This window comes from Cricetulus griseus (genome assembly GCF_003668045.3).
Source record: "Cricetulus griseus strain 17A/GY chromosome 1 unlocalized genomic scaffold, alternate assembly CriGri-PICRH-1.0 chr1_0, whole genome shotgun sequence".
NCBI lineage: Eukaryota > Metazoa > Chordata > Mammalia > Rodentia > Cricetidae > Cricetulus > Cricetulus griseus.
The window spans coordinates 12,195,754-12,214,849 of record NW_023276806.1 but is presented as its reverse complement, the minus strand read 5'-3'; the positions used below and the strand labels follow the sequence as shown (position 1 = coordinate 12,214,849).

The window sequence follows — 19,096 nt, the reverse complement described above, 5'->3', positions numbered from 1 at the left end:
CTTGTGAAACACGCATGATAGTAAAATGAAAGGAACATTCCTTGTCATTCGGGAAGAGCACAGCAAGAGGCAGACTTGGTGCAAGGTCCCTGGAGGCGATGTCCTCTGCTGTCTGGAGACATTTTGAAAAACTGGAAACGTTTTGGTTTGGTGTAACCTCTGGGCCATGTTGGAACAGAGGGAGTCTCATTTCAGCTTCCCCCATGCATCCTGAACGATGAGCTCCAGTATTAACAGCCAAGTGAGATAAAAATTCCAGGAATTTCAGGCTGAGTTTTTTGCTTTCTGAGGTCTGTGTCTGTAATATCCAATGCACTAGTTACCAGTCATGGGAGGCTCTTGAATACTTGAAATGTGGCTACTGTGACCATAGAATTGAATTTGTGACTTAGTTTCAATTCATTTAAATGTGAAGGGCCACCCATGTTTATTGACTTCTGCATAGACAGGGTAGTTCTAGACAGACAAGATATTCTTTTCTAAATGCATAATGTATCCATATGTGAATACACACACACACACACACACACACACACACACACACACACACACACACACAATTTTTTCCACTTATGAGTTTAGAGGGGCTGTGAGAGGAGTTGTCCGTTTGATACTATCCAAAAAAAAAAAAAAAAAAACTGTATATTGAAGAAACAACTTATAAGTAATACATAATGTACCATCTTACTTCTCTAATGAGTATATTAATCCAAAATTAACCAGTCTGTCTGTTTGTCTGTCTGTCTGTCTGGCATCAGTTCTTTTTAAAGCAGCCATGCAGTGACACACCCTGTACTCCCAACACTGAGGAGGAAAAGGCAGCTTATAAACTACACATGCATGGCCAGCCTTGTCTACACAGCAAGCTCTAGGCTAGTAGTTACGTAGTGAGATCCCATTTCACAGCACCCCCATTTGTTTGGACTCTGTGCCAAATTTTGCTGACTCATTTCTAGAGGACAGATGAGGGAGACAAGAGAAGGGAAGCGATGCTATTTGCTGCCATTTCCCCCTTTTCCTTCCATGTATTTTTATATTTTTCAAGGAACAGTGATCTTTTTACAAGTGGAGGGATGGCTGAGAGAGATGGACATGTCTGTGGGAGACAGGCTGGTTAAATATCAGGGAAGTGGGTTGGCTCTGTGTCCTAAGGGAGTGAGGAACGGAGGTGGAACTGGTCTCTGATCCCAGGCCTTTCATCTCGGCTACTTGGGCAGGAGAGTCACAGGCTCAAGTCCATCCTAGGCTTTGGAGTGAGTTCAAAGCTAACTTGGGTAATTGAGTAAAGAACCTACCTCAGAACAAATACAAAATAGGCTGAGGAATGTAGCTCAGATGCTTGCCTGGAATATGTGAAAAGTCCTGGGTTCAATCCCTGGAAACACAAACAAGCAAGTGAAAGAAAAGAAAACAGAGAATTAGAGGCTAGAAAACAAGAGGTGGGTAAAGACCTGGGACCCCAGCATCTTCCTCTCACTCCAATACACAGTTCTTTAGAACATCCCTGTCTGTCATCTTCATGTCCCTATCTGATTCCCCACAGCCACAAATTATCTTCCCTTTCCTGACTTTTCAGGGCATTTGCACTTGTGTTTTATGAACTGTGGGAGATTTATGAATTTTTAAAAGCCCTTTAGGGCTAAGGTACTATCAGCCACCTGCCTGGAGTCCTTCTCTTCTACCTGGAGAGACTTTCATAGGAGAGGAAAACTTCTGCCAGTGCTGGATGGCACTGTCAAGTGCCACAGCCCGAGGGAAGGATGAGTAGACCATGGGACTGGCACCTGGACCGCCATCTGTGGACTGGCACTTGGCAGAATTTGTAATCCTCAGTTTTGAACATCACTCCCTGTCTCACTGGTAGTCACTGGCAGGAGATTTGCCATGTACATTTGTTAAACCAGTTCAATTTTAGACACAGTTTTGGAGTATTTTTGTCAGCAAGCTAGCATCTGCCTGTATCCTCCTTTCTTTAGCAGCTTGGTGTGTATGTGAATGCAGCAGCACACGGCATGGTGCTCTGTGTTTTGTGTGTGATGTAAGAATGTCTGGTGCATATGAGATGAGCATGTGATGGCCGTGGATAGAATGCAGTCTGCCAGTGGAAAGGATTACTTCATGTATTATTTAAGGGTCACATTTTCAGGGATTTGAAATATTCAAGTAAATATAAGTGGTTGCTTCTGAATTTACTAGCACATGCATGTGCCGTGATGTCAGCTCCCTCATGGCAACTTACTGTAAGAATACTTGTTAAGACCAGATTGGTGACTACCCTAATTGTCATCATAGAACCTAGATCCAATAACTGATGGATACATCCAGCAGGAGATCCACAGCCAAGCACTGGGCTGAGCTCCTGGAGTTCAACTGAAGAAGGGGAGGAGGGATCATATGAGCAAGGTGGGGGAAGTCAAGACCACCATGGGGAAAAACACAGACAGCTGACCCGAGCTAGTAGGAGCTCATGGACTATAGACTGACAGTTGGGGAACCTGCATAAGACCGAACTAGGCCCTCTGAATGTGGGTGAGAGTTACATGGCTTGATCTGTTGGCGGTGGTCCCAGGCGTTGGGACCAGGACTTATCCCAGGTGCATGAACTGGCTTTCTGGAGTCCGTTCCTTATGGTGGAATGCCTTCCTCAGCCTTTCTTAACGGGGTAGGGGGTAGGGCATGGGAGGAACTTGGTCCTGCCTTAACTTGGTATGCCAGACTTTGTTGATTCCCCAAGGGAGGTCTACCCCATCTGAGGAGTGGATGGAGGGTGGGATGGGTGGGAGGTAGGGGGGGCAGGAGAAGGAGGAGGAGGGAGAACTGGGGTTGATATGTAAAATAAAAAAATGTTTAAATAATAAAAAAAGAATTCTGCCAACCTGCCTGTGGGTGCCCAAAATAACACATAGAGACTTATATTAGTTACAATGCTGCTGGCCAATGACTAGGATTTCTTACTTGCTAGCTCAGTCTTAATTATCAACCATAACTGCAAATCTATATATTTTATAAGAACTTATCTGATGGGGAATGTACTGTGTATGTTTATCTTACTGACTGTTAAATAAAATATTGTTTGGCCAATGAAATGGCAAGTTAGGCAGGACTAGGAGTCAAAGAGGATTCTGGGAAATGTAGTAGAGAAGTGGTGATCCAGACAGGAAGTGACACAGCAAGGAGACTCATATTTAAGCAAAGGAAAAACAGGAAGGGTCCTTTTTTTCCCTTCGCCTCCTCCAGCCGCAGGATGTGATCCACCGGCAAGGGAGGATGCCAACAAGGCGTCCGATAAGATAAGTTTTATAAAATACATAGATTTATGATAATTAAGACTGAGCTAACAGATGAGGAATCCTAGTCATTGGCCAAGCAGCTTTATACCTAATACAAGTCTCTCTGTGTATTTATTTGGGCCCTAACTCAAGTGGGCAGCTGGAGTAAAGCTCACACATGGTAGTGGGGCTCAGGCGGCTTTTGGCAGAAAGATTTATCATAACAGAATGGTGTGAGAAGTGGGATAACCCCATGCCCCAAGGTTCCCAGACAAAGAGGGAAACCTGCCACCCGCCATAGCCTGCCCTGTCAGGCCGCTAAGAGGCATCGGAACAGCTTCCATATGCTCGTGCTGTCCCAACGCTTCTGGAGTTTAGACTCGGCACTCCCACGATGATAAAGACAGATCCAGATAAAGAAAAACCTCTAAAGGTTTACACTGCATTTAAAAATATATGTAGGTTTGTGAGAGAAAAAGTAACAGGAAGAAATAGAGTAGTCGGTTGTGGTGGCCAATGCCGGTAGGATTTGCTGAAGGAAGCAGAGGCAGGCAGATTTCCACAGAGAAACCCTGTCTCAGAAAACAAACAAACAAACAAAAGGAAGTAAAAATAAAAAAGTAAAAAAGCCACCTAGAGATAAAAAATACACAGAGAATCTAGATACTAAATGCCATACTGTTGTCTTCAAATTTTTTGATTGCCAAGGAAAGACTTACTGCTACTAAAATACATTTGATTATAAATACTGCTAAATTAATCCAACTTATACATTTTAAAAATGTTCTAACTTCAAAATTTAAGTTTAAGGACAGGCTACTTAGGAATAAAGGTTTTACTTGTATTTCCACAGAAAATAAAAAGCTATGGATTCCTTCCAGACTAATATGGTTTGATCAAGCAAGACCCCCTAAAGCTGAGACAATACAGCCTTACAGACTACAAAAACAAGGACTTGGTCAGGTTTCTATGTTTTATCATGATCCTAATGGTATGAATATCACCCCCAATCAACAGAAAACAGTTTAAAAAGATCGACGCCCATATTCCCAAATATTGCTTATAAATGTTTGTTTTCATTTAAATGGGTTAGTTATAAATAATAATAAGCATAGGCAATCTCTTTTTAAAGAAAGAAAAGGGGAATAGGATATAGGAATAAATACTTTGCATTGGTATAGATTTTCATTTATTGATACAAATTTAAGGTCAATTTTGTGATATGTATGTCTTCTCTTGTTTAGGTATTGTGTTTATACAGATCTTTTAAAATGATATGCATAATTAAATACAGGTTATATAATCACCTATGATAGTTAGAACTTATAATTAGGTTAGTTAGGTTTTCTAGATATAGAGATGTATTTGAGATGCATAGGTATTCTTCAAACTTGTCAAAGACCCACAGAAATATGGCATTTAAAAGGTTTAGGGTTTTTCTTGGCAGTAAAACACAACTGCTCCTGGCACACCAATTACATCACAAAGGAGGATGGGCATAGAAGAAACTCGTTATGGAGTTTGCTTTCAACATGGCAAGATTAGCCATTTGGGCAAGAAACTGCTCTTGCCTGGACTGTTTGTTGCTAAATAAACTGGACATGCAGGACCCACAAGAAAATGACTGCTAAAACTTACAAAACAAGACAGTACTGAAGAGTTCCTATTGAAATAGAGATATGTGCCAGACATACTATTGCCTATAGGCTGAAAATGGATGCCCCAATGTTACAGAAGAACTTTGGATGACTGTCCAGGTAGCCAGATGTCTCTGTCAATTCTAGAGTTTATATATTTTCCTTCTGTGGTCTTTGATAGAGTTAAAGACAGATAGTTATAGTTATAGTTTTCTTCAGTTATTATAAAAGATAAGTTATCCTTTTTATTTAGACAGAAAAGAGGAGATGATAGGGAATGTACTGTGTATGTTTATCTTATTGACTGTTAAATAAAATATTGTTTGGCCAATGAAACGGCAAGTTAGGCAGGACTGGAGTCAAAGAGGATTCTGGGAAATGTAGAAGTGATGATCCATACAGGAAATGACATAGCAAGGAGACTCATATTTAAGCGGAGGAAAAACAGGAAGGGTCCTTTTTTCCCTTCGCCTCCTCCAGTGGCAGAATGTGATCCACTGGCAAGGGAGGATGCCAACAAGGCGTCCGATAAGATAAGATAAGATAAGTTTTATAAAGTATATAGATTTATGATAATTAAGACTGAGCTAGCAGATGAGGAATCCTAGTCATTGGCCAAGTCATTGTATTGTTCCTAATACAAGTCTCTCTGTGTATTTATTTGGGCCCTAACTCAGCCGGGTGGCTGGCGTAAAGTTCACACATGGTGGTGGGGCTCAGGCGGCTTATGGCAGAAAGATTTATCGTAACACTTATCTTATTGGATGCCAGCAGCAGGTGTCTTCTCTTGCCTGGATCACATGGCAGCTCTACAGAGAATAGAGGAGGAGGAAGAGAGCAATTTCCTGCTTGTCCCTACTTTTATTCTGAGTCTGCCTGCTATGTCACTTCCTGCCTGGATCACAAGACATCTCTTTACTACATTTCCCAGAATCCTCCTCGACTCCTAATCCCACCTAACTTGCTTCCCTATTGGCTAACAGTACTTTATTTATCAACCAATAAGACAAACATATACACAGAAGGACCTCCCCCCCTCACTTAGAGGCTATTTGAAGACATAAAGAGCAGTACCAATGTGAGGTCCAAGATCTTTGTTTTCAGTTTATACATTTTTTACCCCCCTTTCGAGCTCTCATTTTGCTTCTTCCTCTAGTCGAATACCATCTGTGCTTTAAGGCACAATAAGATACCCATTTCCCCCAAAAGACTGCTAATAATGTCTCATAGTTTGTGTTAGCTCAACAGTTGGGATCATTCTCCTACACAGCTAATTTAATAGACAATTCTATTTTGGGCCAAAAAATTCATGTCTTGGATTTTGGAACCCAAAGAATAAAAGGACTGATATTAATTAGAGAAAAATTGATCTTGCCAAGAGGTGCCTGGATGTGGTTGAGAACAAATAGGCAGGGGCTCTGAGCAGACAAGAGGCCCCGGAATCCCACACTTGCAACTCATTTGCAGCAGTTTTTCTTGCTGTGGCCATGGTCACAGCAGCTCCCTGTTTTTTTTTTTTCACCTATGCTGTTCTTGGAGAGGCTTTCCCCTGACAGTTCTGCTTCCTCAGAATAGCAAGAGAGGGGTGAGGCTGCCTGGGGAAATCGGGGGGGGGGGCAGGAAGGGTAGAGGCGGCTGCCATTCTGAGATGGCATTCTTCTACTGCAGGCCTGCTTTCAGTGATCTCTCCCATAAGTCTTCATTTGACTCTAATTGTGCCAAAACGATAGCTCTTTCACCAATATGTGTGAAAAGAGACACGGACAGACACACCCATGAACATATCTCATCACAGCGGCTAATCAGGGAGGTTCCGGGTTTTATTGTAAACAAAAGATTTGATGTTTAAATTAATTTTTAAAAATTTTTTTCTGTTTAATCCTAAGTATGGAAATTAATTACCTGAAATGCTTTGGATTTACCTCAGGCAGGAATAAAATTGTTATCACGTTAAGGATCATCGGATACACTATAATGTGACTAACCGGTTTATCTGTATTATAAATTCAAAATATAAATAATTTTTCTCCATCTTGTTGCTAGCTATTGTAAGTTTATTTCCGATGAAATCAGAAGTGGAATGAATACCAAATGACTGACTAAACTATGTTCTTTTGGTAACGAGAGAGCTAATATAACAAGCCAAAGTGCATTGAAAAGAAAGCTTTATAGAGGTGAAAAGAGACCCTGGGCTTAGAGAAGTATGGATTTGGGGTTCGTGTGCTCCTACCCCTCCTCCTGAGTGGTCTATTAGACCTTCTCTGAGATTTGTAGCTCTAGGCAATGGAGTGAAACAGTACGTGTGCTTGAACCCTGTGTGTGGAATTCTGTATGACATGTGTAGAAATGAGATATAAATATGGCCTGTTGACTTAGCATATTGACCTGTGTCTAATCTGGCACTGTTTCCTGATGAAGCTAGAAAGTACATCAATGACAAGAAGACATATATAGGGATGCAAGCCATGCATGGAATGTACAGTTAGGTATTATAAAGTGTTACCCACTTAGAAAACCAAAGGTTTAATTAACATATTAGAATTGGATTAATCAGATACACCGTTCTCTCAGCTGTGATAATAGTCAATCGTCACTGGAGAGCTCTGCCATTTTACTCCGCTGGGAGGCAGTTGCTAAGCAGGGATAATTAGAAGTGAAGGAGGTTTCCATGGGGAACACTCCAGAGGGGAAATGGGGAGGCATCCGAAAGAGGCGGGGGAGGATTTCAGCTGGAGCACAGGTCAGACACATGTGAACGATGGCGCTGCATTGGATGGGAACGACCTCCGACTTAGTTAATTTTAAGAAGGATTTGACTGGGCTAATGGAGAGAGCAGACAAAAACTGCGTGTTGGAGGGTTGGCCCTGGCAGAAGTGCCTGGGCTGGGAGCGGCTGGGGTGGCACATGGCAGTAGATGACTATGCAGGTGACTCTGAATGGGAAAGCATCCGATGGTGGAACTCTGTAACCCAGGCTGCTCTGAGTGGCCTGTAACCATGGCTGCCACGCAGGTTATGTGTTAGCTTGATTTAATTTGACAAGCATTTATTGATTGCCTGTTTTTTCATGAACTCGGGTAGGTGCTGTTGGATCTGTGAAAGTTCATTCATTCATTTTCTCATTTAAGCATGAATTCTGCCGATATTATGGAGGGATTGGCACACCCTAAGCATCGGTACTTCCACTCTGAGGCCACCGCTGAAATACAAACTTATCTCACTTTTGTGTTGCAGGACAGTGACATTGCTGATGGTTCATTAGGGTGCTGTGAAATTTAGAGCAGAGCTTGCCAAACAGAGGCTCGCATGTGCTTTTGAGTGACTGCGTGTGTGTATGTGTGTGTGTGTGTGTGTGTGTGTGTGTGTGTGTGTGTGTGTGTGTGTGTGTGTGTGTGCCTGTCTGTGTGCATGTGTGTGCATGTGCACATATATGTGTGTGTTTCCTTGGAAACAAAATTATTTGCCTTCCTTCTCATTTTCCTCAATATAAGTTTAATTCCTGGAGCTCAGGAATTAAATACTGAGGAGAGTCCTCTGTGGGTGGAGGTGAGGATAGTCAGTCTCACTTACCATCAGGTTGTGGCAAGCCTGCAGCTGTGTAGTCTAGCTTTCTGCTAAGAGCTGTGCTTCAGCCATCCCATGAGGAGTACGTGAGGTCTGAGCATGCTTCTGTGTTGGTGGGCTGTGAAGAATGCCCAGTTAGCCGGAAAGCACGTTCACCATCACCATATCTAGGCACAAACAAAGATTGGGGGTGGAGAGAAATCCGCTGTGCTGTCATTGTCTGTTTGCATTTGTTTTAGCTTTTCTTAATGGGTCCTTGTTTATCAGCCTTTCTTGATAGCAAATTCTCTTCCATGCCCACCTTAGCTGCTGCTGCTGCTGCTGCTGCCTGTATGTCGGAGCTGCTGTTTTCTATCTCTGTTTCCTTGGGGCTGACAGGGATGCTGTTCCTAGTGGTTCGTTTTGTGTTAGCAAATATGCCTTTACCCTACAACCACAGCGACTGTGGCACGCATCATTAGTGTGGCACACAGTGACTTTAATGTGGCTTTGAAGCCATCCTCACCTCTTGCCATTATTTTAATTTAGGACCAACTGCTCAGCCACGTGAGGCAGTTTGCCATTCAGCATCTGTACTTGCAGGATATGTGTTTGTCGGTGTGTTTTATGCCTTCAGATGTGTTGTACTTCACACAGAGACAAGTCTTTTCATGTTATTAACACTGGCATTCATGGAGTCTTCCATTTAGTTTTCCCATGAGAGAGCTCAAGGTTGGATTGGGACACTGAACGTCAATGCATAAAGAAATGGTAGTCACGTTCAGGAGGTTAGCTTTGCTTGGGCCCACAGGTGAACACAAGGATGCTGTCTGCCCCTCTCTTGTTATACTTTACAAGTCATTCAGCATCTGGGCTGGGGTGTAACACCGTGGGTAGAGGAGTGCCTAGTGTGCTCAAAGCTCTGGGTTCAATCCCGGCTGGACATGGTGTCATGTCTCTGTAATCCCAGCACTCGGGCTGTGGAGGCAGGAGAATCCTAAATTCACTGTTGTCCCAGTTGTTGTTAAAGTTTAAGGTCAGTGTGGCATAGAGGAGGTCCAACTTCTCAACAAACAAACAAACAAACAAAAACCCTCTTAAACTTCTATATAATGTTGTCTAATAAGATCATACCAGGATTTCAAAAAGTGTATGACTAACAGAATAAGCAGTAAGTTTTCCTTGCCCTGGTCTGGGTCTGGTTACTGGCCTGCATGCCCTCTGCCTTCCTCTGGGTAGTTTGCTAAAGATACTGCCATCTTTGTCTTGTCCACGGAGCCTTTAAATAATCCAGTCCAAATCCAATGCACAAAGGACAAGAAGGAGGCATCTAGCGCCCTCGTCTGTACAGTGACTCCACCTATCGTCCCAAACATCACTTGTTGGAGACAGCGAGGGTTTGTCTCCCAGGCTTCTGTTATTGGCCTTTGAGAAGACAAAACTGTGTGGCAGTGTTGGCAGAGGCTGAGAGTGGAGCCGTTTGTAATCTTAGAGAAGTTGCTTTCTGTTCTGGACCTGATTTGTCACTTAAAAGATCCAAAATGTTTTAGCAACTTGAAACTTGCCTAATCATTGGATGGCTAAGCCTAACTTGCTTGAACTCACTTGCTGACTGTGATCTGAAAGGAAATAGCGTTATTTCTCTCTATATCTTGTTTTCAATGTTTCCATCTTTTCCTATAGAAATATTAATGTATGTGATTGTGGACTCCATCCAGCCTCAGGGATTTTGGAAAGGGGTCATGGACCAGCAGTGCTTTTATTATGTTTTTGTTTTGAGATTTAATGGCTTAATATATGCAGACATGCCTATAATAAATCTAAGCTCTTGTTTTTACTTCATCTGCATAGGTTTTACTTTATGAGCAGTTGGTAAGTGGTAGACCTTGTCCTAAGCCTTTGAGGACAGGGTACATGTGTGACTGGGCAGGGCATCAGTTCTCCATTGTTAATTACATGGGAAGTTAGACTCAGGTGACTGGTAGAGGACAATCTGGTCACTGAGGGACCCTGCAGTGGGTTAGTGACAAGTATGTTGTCTCTAGCAAGTGACGCTGTCTTAAGACAAGGAATTCTCCAGGTGAACATGCAGACACTGCTCTTGTTAGCCAAGAGCTTATTTGAGGTTTCCGAATTCTGAAGAAGAAGCATTTGGGTTCTTTTCCTTTCAACTATTGAAATGGATGTTTCTAACCCATCCTCTCTCCTAAGGCCAGAGCTTGCCATCAGAGGCGGCTTCTTGAAACTGGAAAGCAAGGAGACTCAAAGGGTAATCAGAGTTCCCAGTGATGTCTGCAGAAAAGAGCAGGCATCTATGTACATTCACCAGATGGCACCTAACTCCCCCAGACAGGGGAAGCTCTCCTGGCCATGGGGTTTGTGCAGCACTTGTGATGACTGAAGATTCCCCCCCAGGGAATGCTAGTAGAACTGGATGCTTTCCCCAGCTCTATGTCCGTAGCTTACAGGCATATGTAGGTGAGGATACTAGACTACCATGCTCTTCAATTTTCCCCGAGACTAAGAATAAAACACATGTAGACTGTGACCTGGAGAGCCTCTTCAATAGTGAGCTTTGCACAATGCTTGGCACAGGGAGGGCAGTCAGCTAATCCACACTAGTTACCCTTCCATTTGGTTCTTGTAAATCACATGCGATCACCAGGGGGTTTATTTAAAAGAGAATGAATAAATACGTCCTAACTTCAATACATCCTTTTCATTTGAGAGATAAATGTCTCTTATAATACAATGTCAAAACTAGTTGCTTAGGGTAATGTTTACATTAATAGCATTGTTCAATGGTGGTTGTTTTATATAACTCATTTTTATTCTTGAGATTAATTTATGATAACCTGTAATTGGCTACTTTTCTTTTATTCATGAATTGTCATTTTTGGCCCATTACATTACTCACTAAGACATTGTGACAGGAAGTGGAAAGGAAAATTGAGAAATGATTTAAACTTTTGTCATGTTTTCTGCTACTGTTCATCCTTACACCGTACCAGTCATGAGTCCTGCTTTCTACATTAAATATTGCAAAGCATTAAATGGATAGCTTAGATGAAACTTAAAACAGCACAAGTTAAATTGATGCCTGATAGGAATATTATATCAGTATTTTTGTGAATAATTCATACAAAAGTTCGTTTTCAATCCTCTTTGTAATTAAGGAGTCATTATCCAGGGTAGTGCCTGTCATAAGTTGCCGCATTATCTGTCTCCCGTTCTCTGTGCTTAGTGACACACCTCAGCATTCCGAAGCATGTGCCTGTCTGCCCCCACTTCACAGTAATGGAGGCAGGACGAAGGGAAGAGAAGCCACTGTGAGGAGCTGTAGCTGGTCTGGTATTCTGCCAGAAAGAACAATATCAGTCTGAAAATGGGTTTCACCAAATTGAGTTTTAAATGGAATTGAATTGGTCATCAACAGCTAATATCACTTAATATTTAGCGAGTGCCTAGGGAAACAAACGATTCACGGTCTTCTTTCCAATTCATGTTTATTGCTATAAAGAGCAACTGTGTCTCCACCAGTCTCTATGTGTCCAAAAAAAAAGGCAAGTGCTCAAAAGTTCAGAAGAGGGTGACAGATCCTTTGCACCCATGGGTGCTGGGAACAGAACTCTTGGTCTTCTGCAAGAGCAGCAAGCCCTCTTAACTGCTGAGCCCTCTCTCCAGCCCTCTCTCCCCCATTTTTAGCTTCTGCTTTCATTTTTATGGGCAACATCCTTAAGTTGATAAAATGTTAAGAAAAAAAAAAAACCTAATCCCCAGTAAACTTAAGTTAGAACAACTGTGTTTGTTGATATCTCTTTTTATGTGTTGTTGTTGTTTTCTTTTTTAAGACAGGGTTTCTCTGTGTAGCTTTGTAGACAGGGCTGACCTGGAACTCACAGAGATCAGCTTGTCTCTGTTTCCTGAGTGCTGTGCTTAAAAGCATGTGCCACACCACCCAGCTCTTCTTTGATTTCTTTCCAGCTTATTTTTATTTATTTATTTTTTCATTTACTCTTATTATGGATGTGTTTGGGTGATGCATAGCTGTTGTGCACACACAGAACTCAGGGAAGAGCCTTATGGAGCTGGTTCTTTGCTTCCACTTTCACAGGGCCTCTAGGGAGTGAGCATAAGTCAGTAGACCTTCATTGCTGAGCGACAAGCACCTTTGTCTGCTGAGCCAGACAGATCCTCTCACTGAACCCAGAGGGTAGGCCATCAAGCTTCAGGGATCTGCCTGTCCCCGTCTCTCCACTACTGAGATCACCAGTGTGCCATGGTGTCTGGCTTTTCCTTTACAATATCTTTAATGGATTCGAGTTCCTTATATTTGTATACTATGACATTATGTAACTTAGTTTTTTTTTTTTTTTTCTCACACAGGATCTGCAGGGTATTTACCCATTGGCATTTGAGTAGTTTCTTTTCTTCTAGCACTTGGCATTTCTTTCAGTCCTTCTAGAGTTGGGATCTGTTGTCTAGTGAACTAAGGTTCACTTTGTGCGATATCTCCCATAAGGCATTTCTTTCCCAATCTCCCCTTGTTTTGGTACCCTCTTCTCACTCAACAGCGTCACTGACCTGTTTCCCTCGTCGACCTCTTCTCTCTTTCTCTCTCCTCCCCCTCCTCTCTCTTCCCCCATTCTCTCCACACACACATTCATCTCTTACATGTAAACCAGCATGGTGGTACATGCTCATACTGTGAACATTGGGAGGTTGAAACAGGAGACTCGGGAACTCAAAGCCCGTTTCAGTGATGTCATAAATTCTTGATCAGTTTGAGCTACAGGAGGTGACACACACCTTTCCCTGATAAAAGCTATCTCTGAACTGAAGACTCATGTATGCATGTGTGGATTTTAAGTGCTTGTTTTTCCACTAGGTTTTGGACATCGTAAAATCAAGTATACGTACAGTTCTTCCAAGAATCTGGAGGGTCCCGGATGCTGAAGAACTAAGTTTGTACCGGATATTCAACAGGGTGTTTAATCGTTTGCTCTGGAGTCATGGTCAAGGACTGTGGAGCTGTTTCTGTGATTCGGGGTGAGTTGAAGTGACTTCATTTTCTGTTACTGCAATTTTAAGTGTTTTACTATTAGTTACACAGGCAGACGAAGGACATGGTGAAATCTTTAATAATATTCTCTTAAAATGTGAACTTTACTGCTTATAATTGTAGTACTCAAGTATAAGTTATATCAATTAAATTGATTTGTATAAGCAATAGTGAGTCTTGGGTTCAATGAGAGACCTTCTTTCCAAAAATCAGCTGGAGAGTAATCAAGAAAGGGAGGGCCCACACATCAAACTGCTCCCCGTGCACACAAGCAGAAACGCTTGCAGGACTTGTTCATGCACACAGAATATACATGCTATAGACACATACACACATCATACAGACATATGCATATACCTGCACACACGAAGCACACACACACATGCATGTACTGTACACGCACACACACACATGACTGTACATGCATGCACAATAAAAGCGATTTCTAGGCATTCTGACACACACACACACACGTGTAATAAAAGGGATTTCTGGTCAGTCTCACACACACACACACACACACACACACACACACACACACACACACACACACGTAATAAAAGGGATTTCTGGGCAGTCTTGACCTCAGTGTTTCATTTTATTTTATTATCAAGATCATTGCTTCAACTAGAGTGATCTTCCTCATCTGTCATCAGAATCTAAACTTGTCTACTGACACAGGCTGTCTGCAACACCCTTTCTGACTTCTGGTCTTTTCTCTTATTACTCTCCTGTTTGGTGTGTGCTCCGTAAAGTCACATTTTTTCAAATATCTTTTAAAAATCTGTCCATTCAGCATGATATGAGATGTATGTAGAGGCCCAGAGTATATGTATCTCTCTTGTAAAATCTTAACATCCCATTCTGCCCCGAAACCCTGAGTTATTTGTGCCTTTTGCAGACTGCTTCTCACTCTGAGTGCTTTCTCTCATCTGCCATTCACCAGCAGAAGAACACTCTGGGTTGCAACGCCATCTCACAATAGCTTTGGCTCAACCACGTCCCTGAGTTGACGGCTCTCTGGAATGTTTCTATCTGAACTCTTTGGTTTGGTTTGGTTGTTGATCCTTTAGCTTGGTTCTACATATGAATTTCAGCTCCTGCCAACCATGGAAGGCTGTGAGACAGTCTGCTACTTATGTTGGTGCTAGGTATTTGCTAGGGCCAACATCTAAAGTTACACATCTGGTGACTTCATTGACCACAGGGCTTTATTTCCTCAATCTTTTTGATAACGTATTTTGGCTTGGTTGATTTTCCTCTTCACCTGCCACTAACATAATACTCTGAGCAAGTTTTTCTGGTGGTGTCTTTCTCTACAAATACTGACAGTAGTACTAAGTCATGCTTATTGATGACTTACCAAGCATAGGACAGCTGTTCATATATTCACCATAAAAATATCTACAGTAAACCATTGTCTTCTTTGACAGGCGAAGGAACTAAAACATACACAGAACATGTGAATTATCTAGGTTCCTATAGAAATTGGGTGAGCTTCATTTAAACTCAGGAAGTGTGAGTTGAGCTCTAAATGCAGTGCCTTGCTGGCTGTTCCCAGACACATTTGCCATTTGCCAGCATTTACCAAATATGTTCACTTCAAGTCCCCAGCATTAGCTAAATCCTTAGCCAGTTAGGCCTGAGCAGGTGGAGGAGAAATACTTTGGAGTTCAATATAGCTTCACTCATTTCTTTCCTGCTGGTGGTTTTAGATGTTTAGCTCAGGGCTTTGTTTGACAGATATACAAGTGAGCTTTGTGGGCTTTCTCGACTCTATGAAGCCACATGGTGTTGTTTGTGTTTGGCCCTCAGTTTGGAAGGTAGCTATGCTCACCTCTCTACCACCAATGCCATACCTGGTCCTCAGTTTGGATCTTACACAGTTGCACTGTATCTTTGGAAGCTTTGCCCCATCACTATGCACTCCTTTAACAGCTGGTCTGACAGCTAGGAAGCCGGGTGAAATCCTGTCTTCTCTTTGTCAAGGAATGATTTTAATAAAAAGAAAGTTGCTTTCTTGCTCAACTATGTGGAAATTATTAGGCAAATAATTTAAATAACAATAGGGCAGCCCCATTCCTGTCTTTATCTGTTAATACTCAAGAATAAGATGAAACAAGTAAGCCATCTTGCCCACCTCCAGAGACATTGAAAAATAATGTAAACCTTCCTTGTTGGTTTCAATAAATTCAGGCCAGGACTTTTGTATCAGACAGCAAATATCCTGGTCCTTCTATTCTTGGATGCTCTTGCCCAAGCACCCTTGGTTCCCTGTAGTCACCTGGGAGGGGTTTTTTAAAAGGTATATTTTGTCTTCAAAATTATGTGTGTCTTTTTGAGGGTGTGTGCATGTGAGCATAGGTGAACACAAAGCCACAAAGAGGGCATTGGATCGCCTGAAGCTAGAGTTACTGGTGGTTGTGAGCTTCGCAGTGTAGGTCTGGGCTCCAAAGTAAGGTCCTCTTGGAAGAGCCCGAAGCATCTCACCCACTGAGCCATCACTTCTACCCCACTGGAAGGGTTCTGGGATCCAAATTCTGATTGTGACCAGTCTTCTGAGGAGTGGAGTTCTTGAAATTTTCTTAAATAAAATTATCCGCTGGGATTTCCTGGACCAGGAGAATTCTAGATTCCCGTGGGTCCTAACTCAGGAAAGATGGCAATAGGCAGTAGCACTTCAGGTGAGGCCAGCAGGGACAATAGGTGATGGCCACATAAAGCCATGAGGAAGAGGAGGGGGGGATGGGGATGAAGAGGAAGGGGAAATGGGGGAAGCAAACCGCCATGTGGGAAGGGAATTCACCGGTTGTCTCTGTACCCTGAGCAAGAGATTCTGGTTTAGACCTTTTAGCCCAAAATGTTTTCTGTGGAAGTTTGTCCTATGGAAGCTGTATTATTTATTTTTAAGGTCTTGGTTCAGAAATAAACTTTTAGAAACAGTCTAAAGGCACATTGTTGGGTATGTTAAAAGACAGAGACATACATACAATGGAGCTGTCCAACAGCTACTTTAAGTATATTTGTCTAATATTTTCCTTGTAACTGAGCAAGAAAGCTATACTCTGTTATAGTTAAAATCATTCCTTGAGAAATGAGAAGATGAGATTTCACCCCGGCTTCCTAGCTGTCAGACCAGCTGTTAAAGGAGTGCATGGTGTTGGGGCAAAGCTTCCAAAGATACAGTGCAACTGTGGAGGATCCTGAGTGAGGGGAGGACCAAACACAGGCAGCAGCCAGTGGCTTCCCAGAGTGGCTTGGTTTCAGGCTTTGAGTTACCACAGTTTGGAGAGACATATGAGTAAAATGTAAACGTGAAGAGACATGACCCTGTTCCTTCCCAGCCTTCCCATTTGGCTGTGTTCATAGTACGTCTTTAGTGTTCAAATTGACTTGCTTGACAGACTGTCTAGATTTCTAGATAGGCAAAGCAAAAATGGTTCTTTCTTTCTCCTTTTTCTGTACATTTAACCATCAGTTAGATTTTCTTCCAGGGTACAAAGGAATAAATTATTCCCCTTCTTCAGATAAATGATTTATTAAAGTTTTCAAGAGGAAAAGGGTGAAGTAGCTGGATTATTGAATAATAAGAGAATTTTCTAAGCCTTGGGTTTTCATTAACCCCTCTTTGTTGTGAGAAGTATTCAGGATTTTATCCCTTGTCATTATGTCACTAAAAATGTCATCTAAAGCCATCCCATTTAATATTTCTCTGAGGATTAGGGAAAACCCAAAAGAACTATTTAATCGTTTAATTTTTCTTTTAGAATTCATTGATGTTAGTGCTTTTATTCCCTTTGAATTTAGATTCCGAGAGCAGGCAATGAGACCCTGGGTTCTTTGATTTGAAAGCACTGCTATTTTTTAACCCTTCCTATCTCCTTTTGCCTTTGTTCAAAACAAAACAAAACAAAACAAACACCTTTGTGCTGTTGCTTTGGCACAAAGAGAGCAAAGGAGCATTTCATATATACCCTTGCTGGCAGGCACTAGCTGAGGTGTGCACAAGGCTGAGAACCATATCTTCCCTGTGTATAGGCTCTGGTAGTCTCAGGCTACAAAGGCTCAGGTCTCACTCATTTTCTCTTCTCTTATGAGGGGTTTTGGTATGCTGGTACTTGAGTATGACTTAACAGAGTAGAACCAAGTGTTTTGCCAGTGATATTGAATGTATACACAGGAAGTGTGTGTAGGACATTGGTTTCTACATTTGTTTTGAAAAGAGAATGATGGACTTGTCAAAGCTGTTCTTCTGTAAGCAAACTGGCTAGCCATGCATAGTTGGTAGCATCAATGGCCTTACAGACAAACTTCACGTGTTATGTAAAAAAGTTATCCAATTGAAAATAAGAAATCCCTTTATCTTCCTTCCATCTTATTTCTTCCTCTCTTCCCTTTAAATCCCATGGTCAGTCAAGAAAAATAACCTTGATGTGAGATACCTGGTACAGATCTAATCAGATTTTTCAAAGCCTAAAAAAAATTAAATAATACTGTTCAAAGTAGAGGGTAATGAGGGAGCTAGAAGTCCATGAACATATCAGAGTCCCAACAGAGAGGGAGTTTCCTGTGTGAATTTCCAGTTGCACACAGTCTTTCAGCTCAGACATTTAAGGTCTATTAGATTATGCATATTAAATACAAATATAAATGGCAATTATCTTCTCTACTGTTTTTTGCTTCAATTAGGTAAGTTAATTTTATATCTGTAGCTATATATATCAAGATATATATATGTCTTGATAACACACATATATTATTAAATGTTTAGTAGTAAATTTTGAGTTAATTGAGCCAGAATTTAATTGTTTATGGATCAGAAATGTTTATGCCTTTGTTAAGGAAAAAGCATTCTATTTAGACCTTAGCATTCCAAATCTAGAAGAAAATCCATTTCTTTCAATTAACTCGATTAAGCTTTAACCCTGTAAGGAAATAAAATCTGTCATTTGCGGATGACATGCTATTTCTTGGACCATGTTTTTCCTGAGGAAATAAACAGTAGTCCTTGCAGGGAAAACAAAACAAAACAACCTCAACACTTTGAAGTGTGTAAATAATTTTTTAATTCAAAATATATAATATAGCACAGAAGGTTGAAAATTGAGTCTTTGGATTTTCCTTTTGGAATTTTTTTGGGGGGTGGGGAAGATTTTCCTTAGTATTTTTTTTTTTAATCTGAAAACTTGTTCTTTCCCCCCTGAGGGTTACAAAAATTGGGCTTTGTAAAACAATACTTGAACCATTACAAAATTTGAAGCCACTTTCCCCTCAAGGTTTAAAAAGAGTTACCCTTCCTCCATCCACGCTAAGCTATTTCTGGTGAAAGCCATGGATGAACTTGGGATTTGATAACAGTAACATAAACAAACATGCTCATAGCAATGAGGCTTTCCAGGGACTTGTGAGCTGTTCCTACTTTGGAGTGAGTTCCCTGAAAGAGGAAGGACATCAGCTCCTGTTGTGGGAGGTAGGTATCTGTTGGGGTGACATCACTGTTGGTGTATGCCCTGCACTAGAGGAAGCATAAAGGATGGTTAATATGGAGAGTATTTTGAAAGCAGTGTTCATAATCAAAGGGCCAA

General features: G+C 41.6%; 1 protein-coding gene across 3 annotated transcripts in view; it reads left to right on the top strand.

Annotated features, from left to right (window-relative positions):
- Ttll7 (tubulin tyrosine ligase like 7) overlaps positions 1-19,096 on the top strand; it is a 117,781-nt gene that overhangs the window by 81,468 nt on the left and 17,217 nt on the right. For all 3 annotated transcript variants that reach the window (XR_003481317.2, XM_027395935.2, XM_027395936.2), the window contains one exon: positions 13,338-13,498. Coding sequence is in view for 2 of the 3 variants with exons in the window: in XM_027395935.2 (XP_027251736.1) it covers positions 13,338-13,498 (161 nt within the window). In the remaining variant the exon portion in view is untranslated. The remainder of the gene's footprint in view (positions 1-13,337; positions 13,499-19,096) is intronic.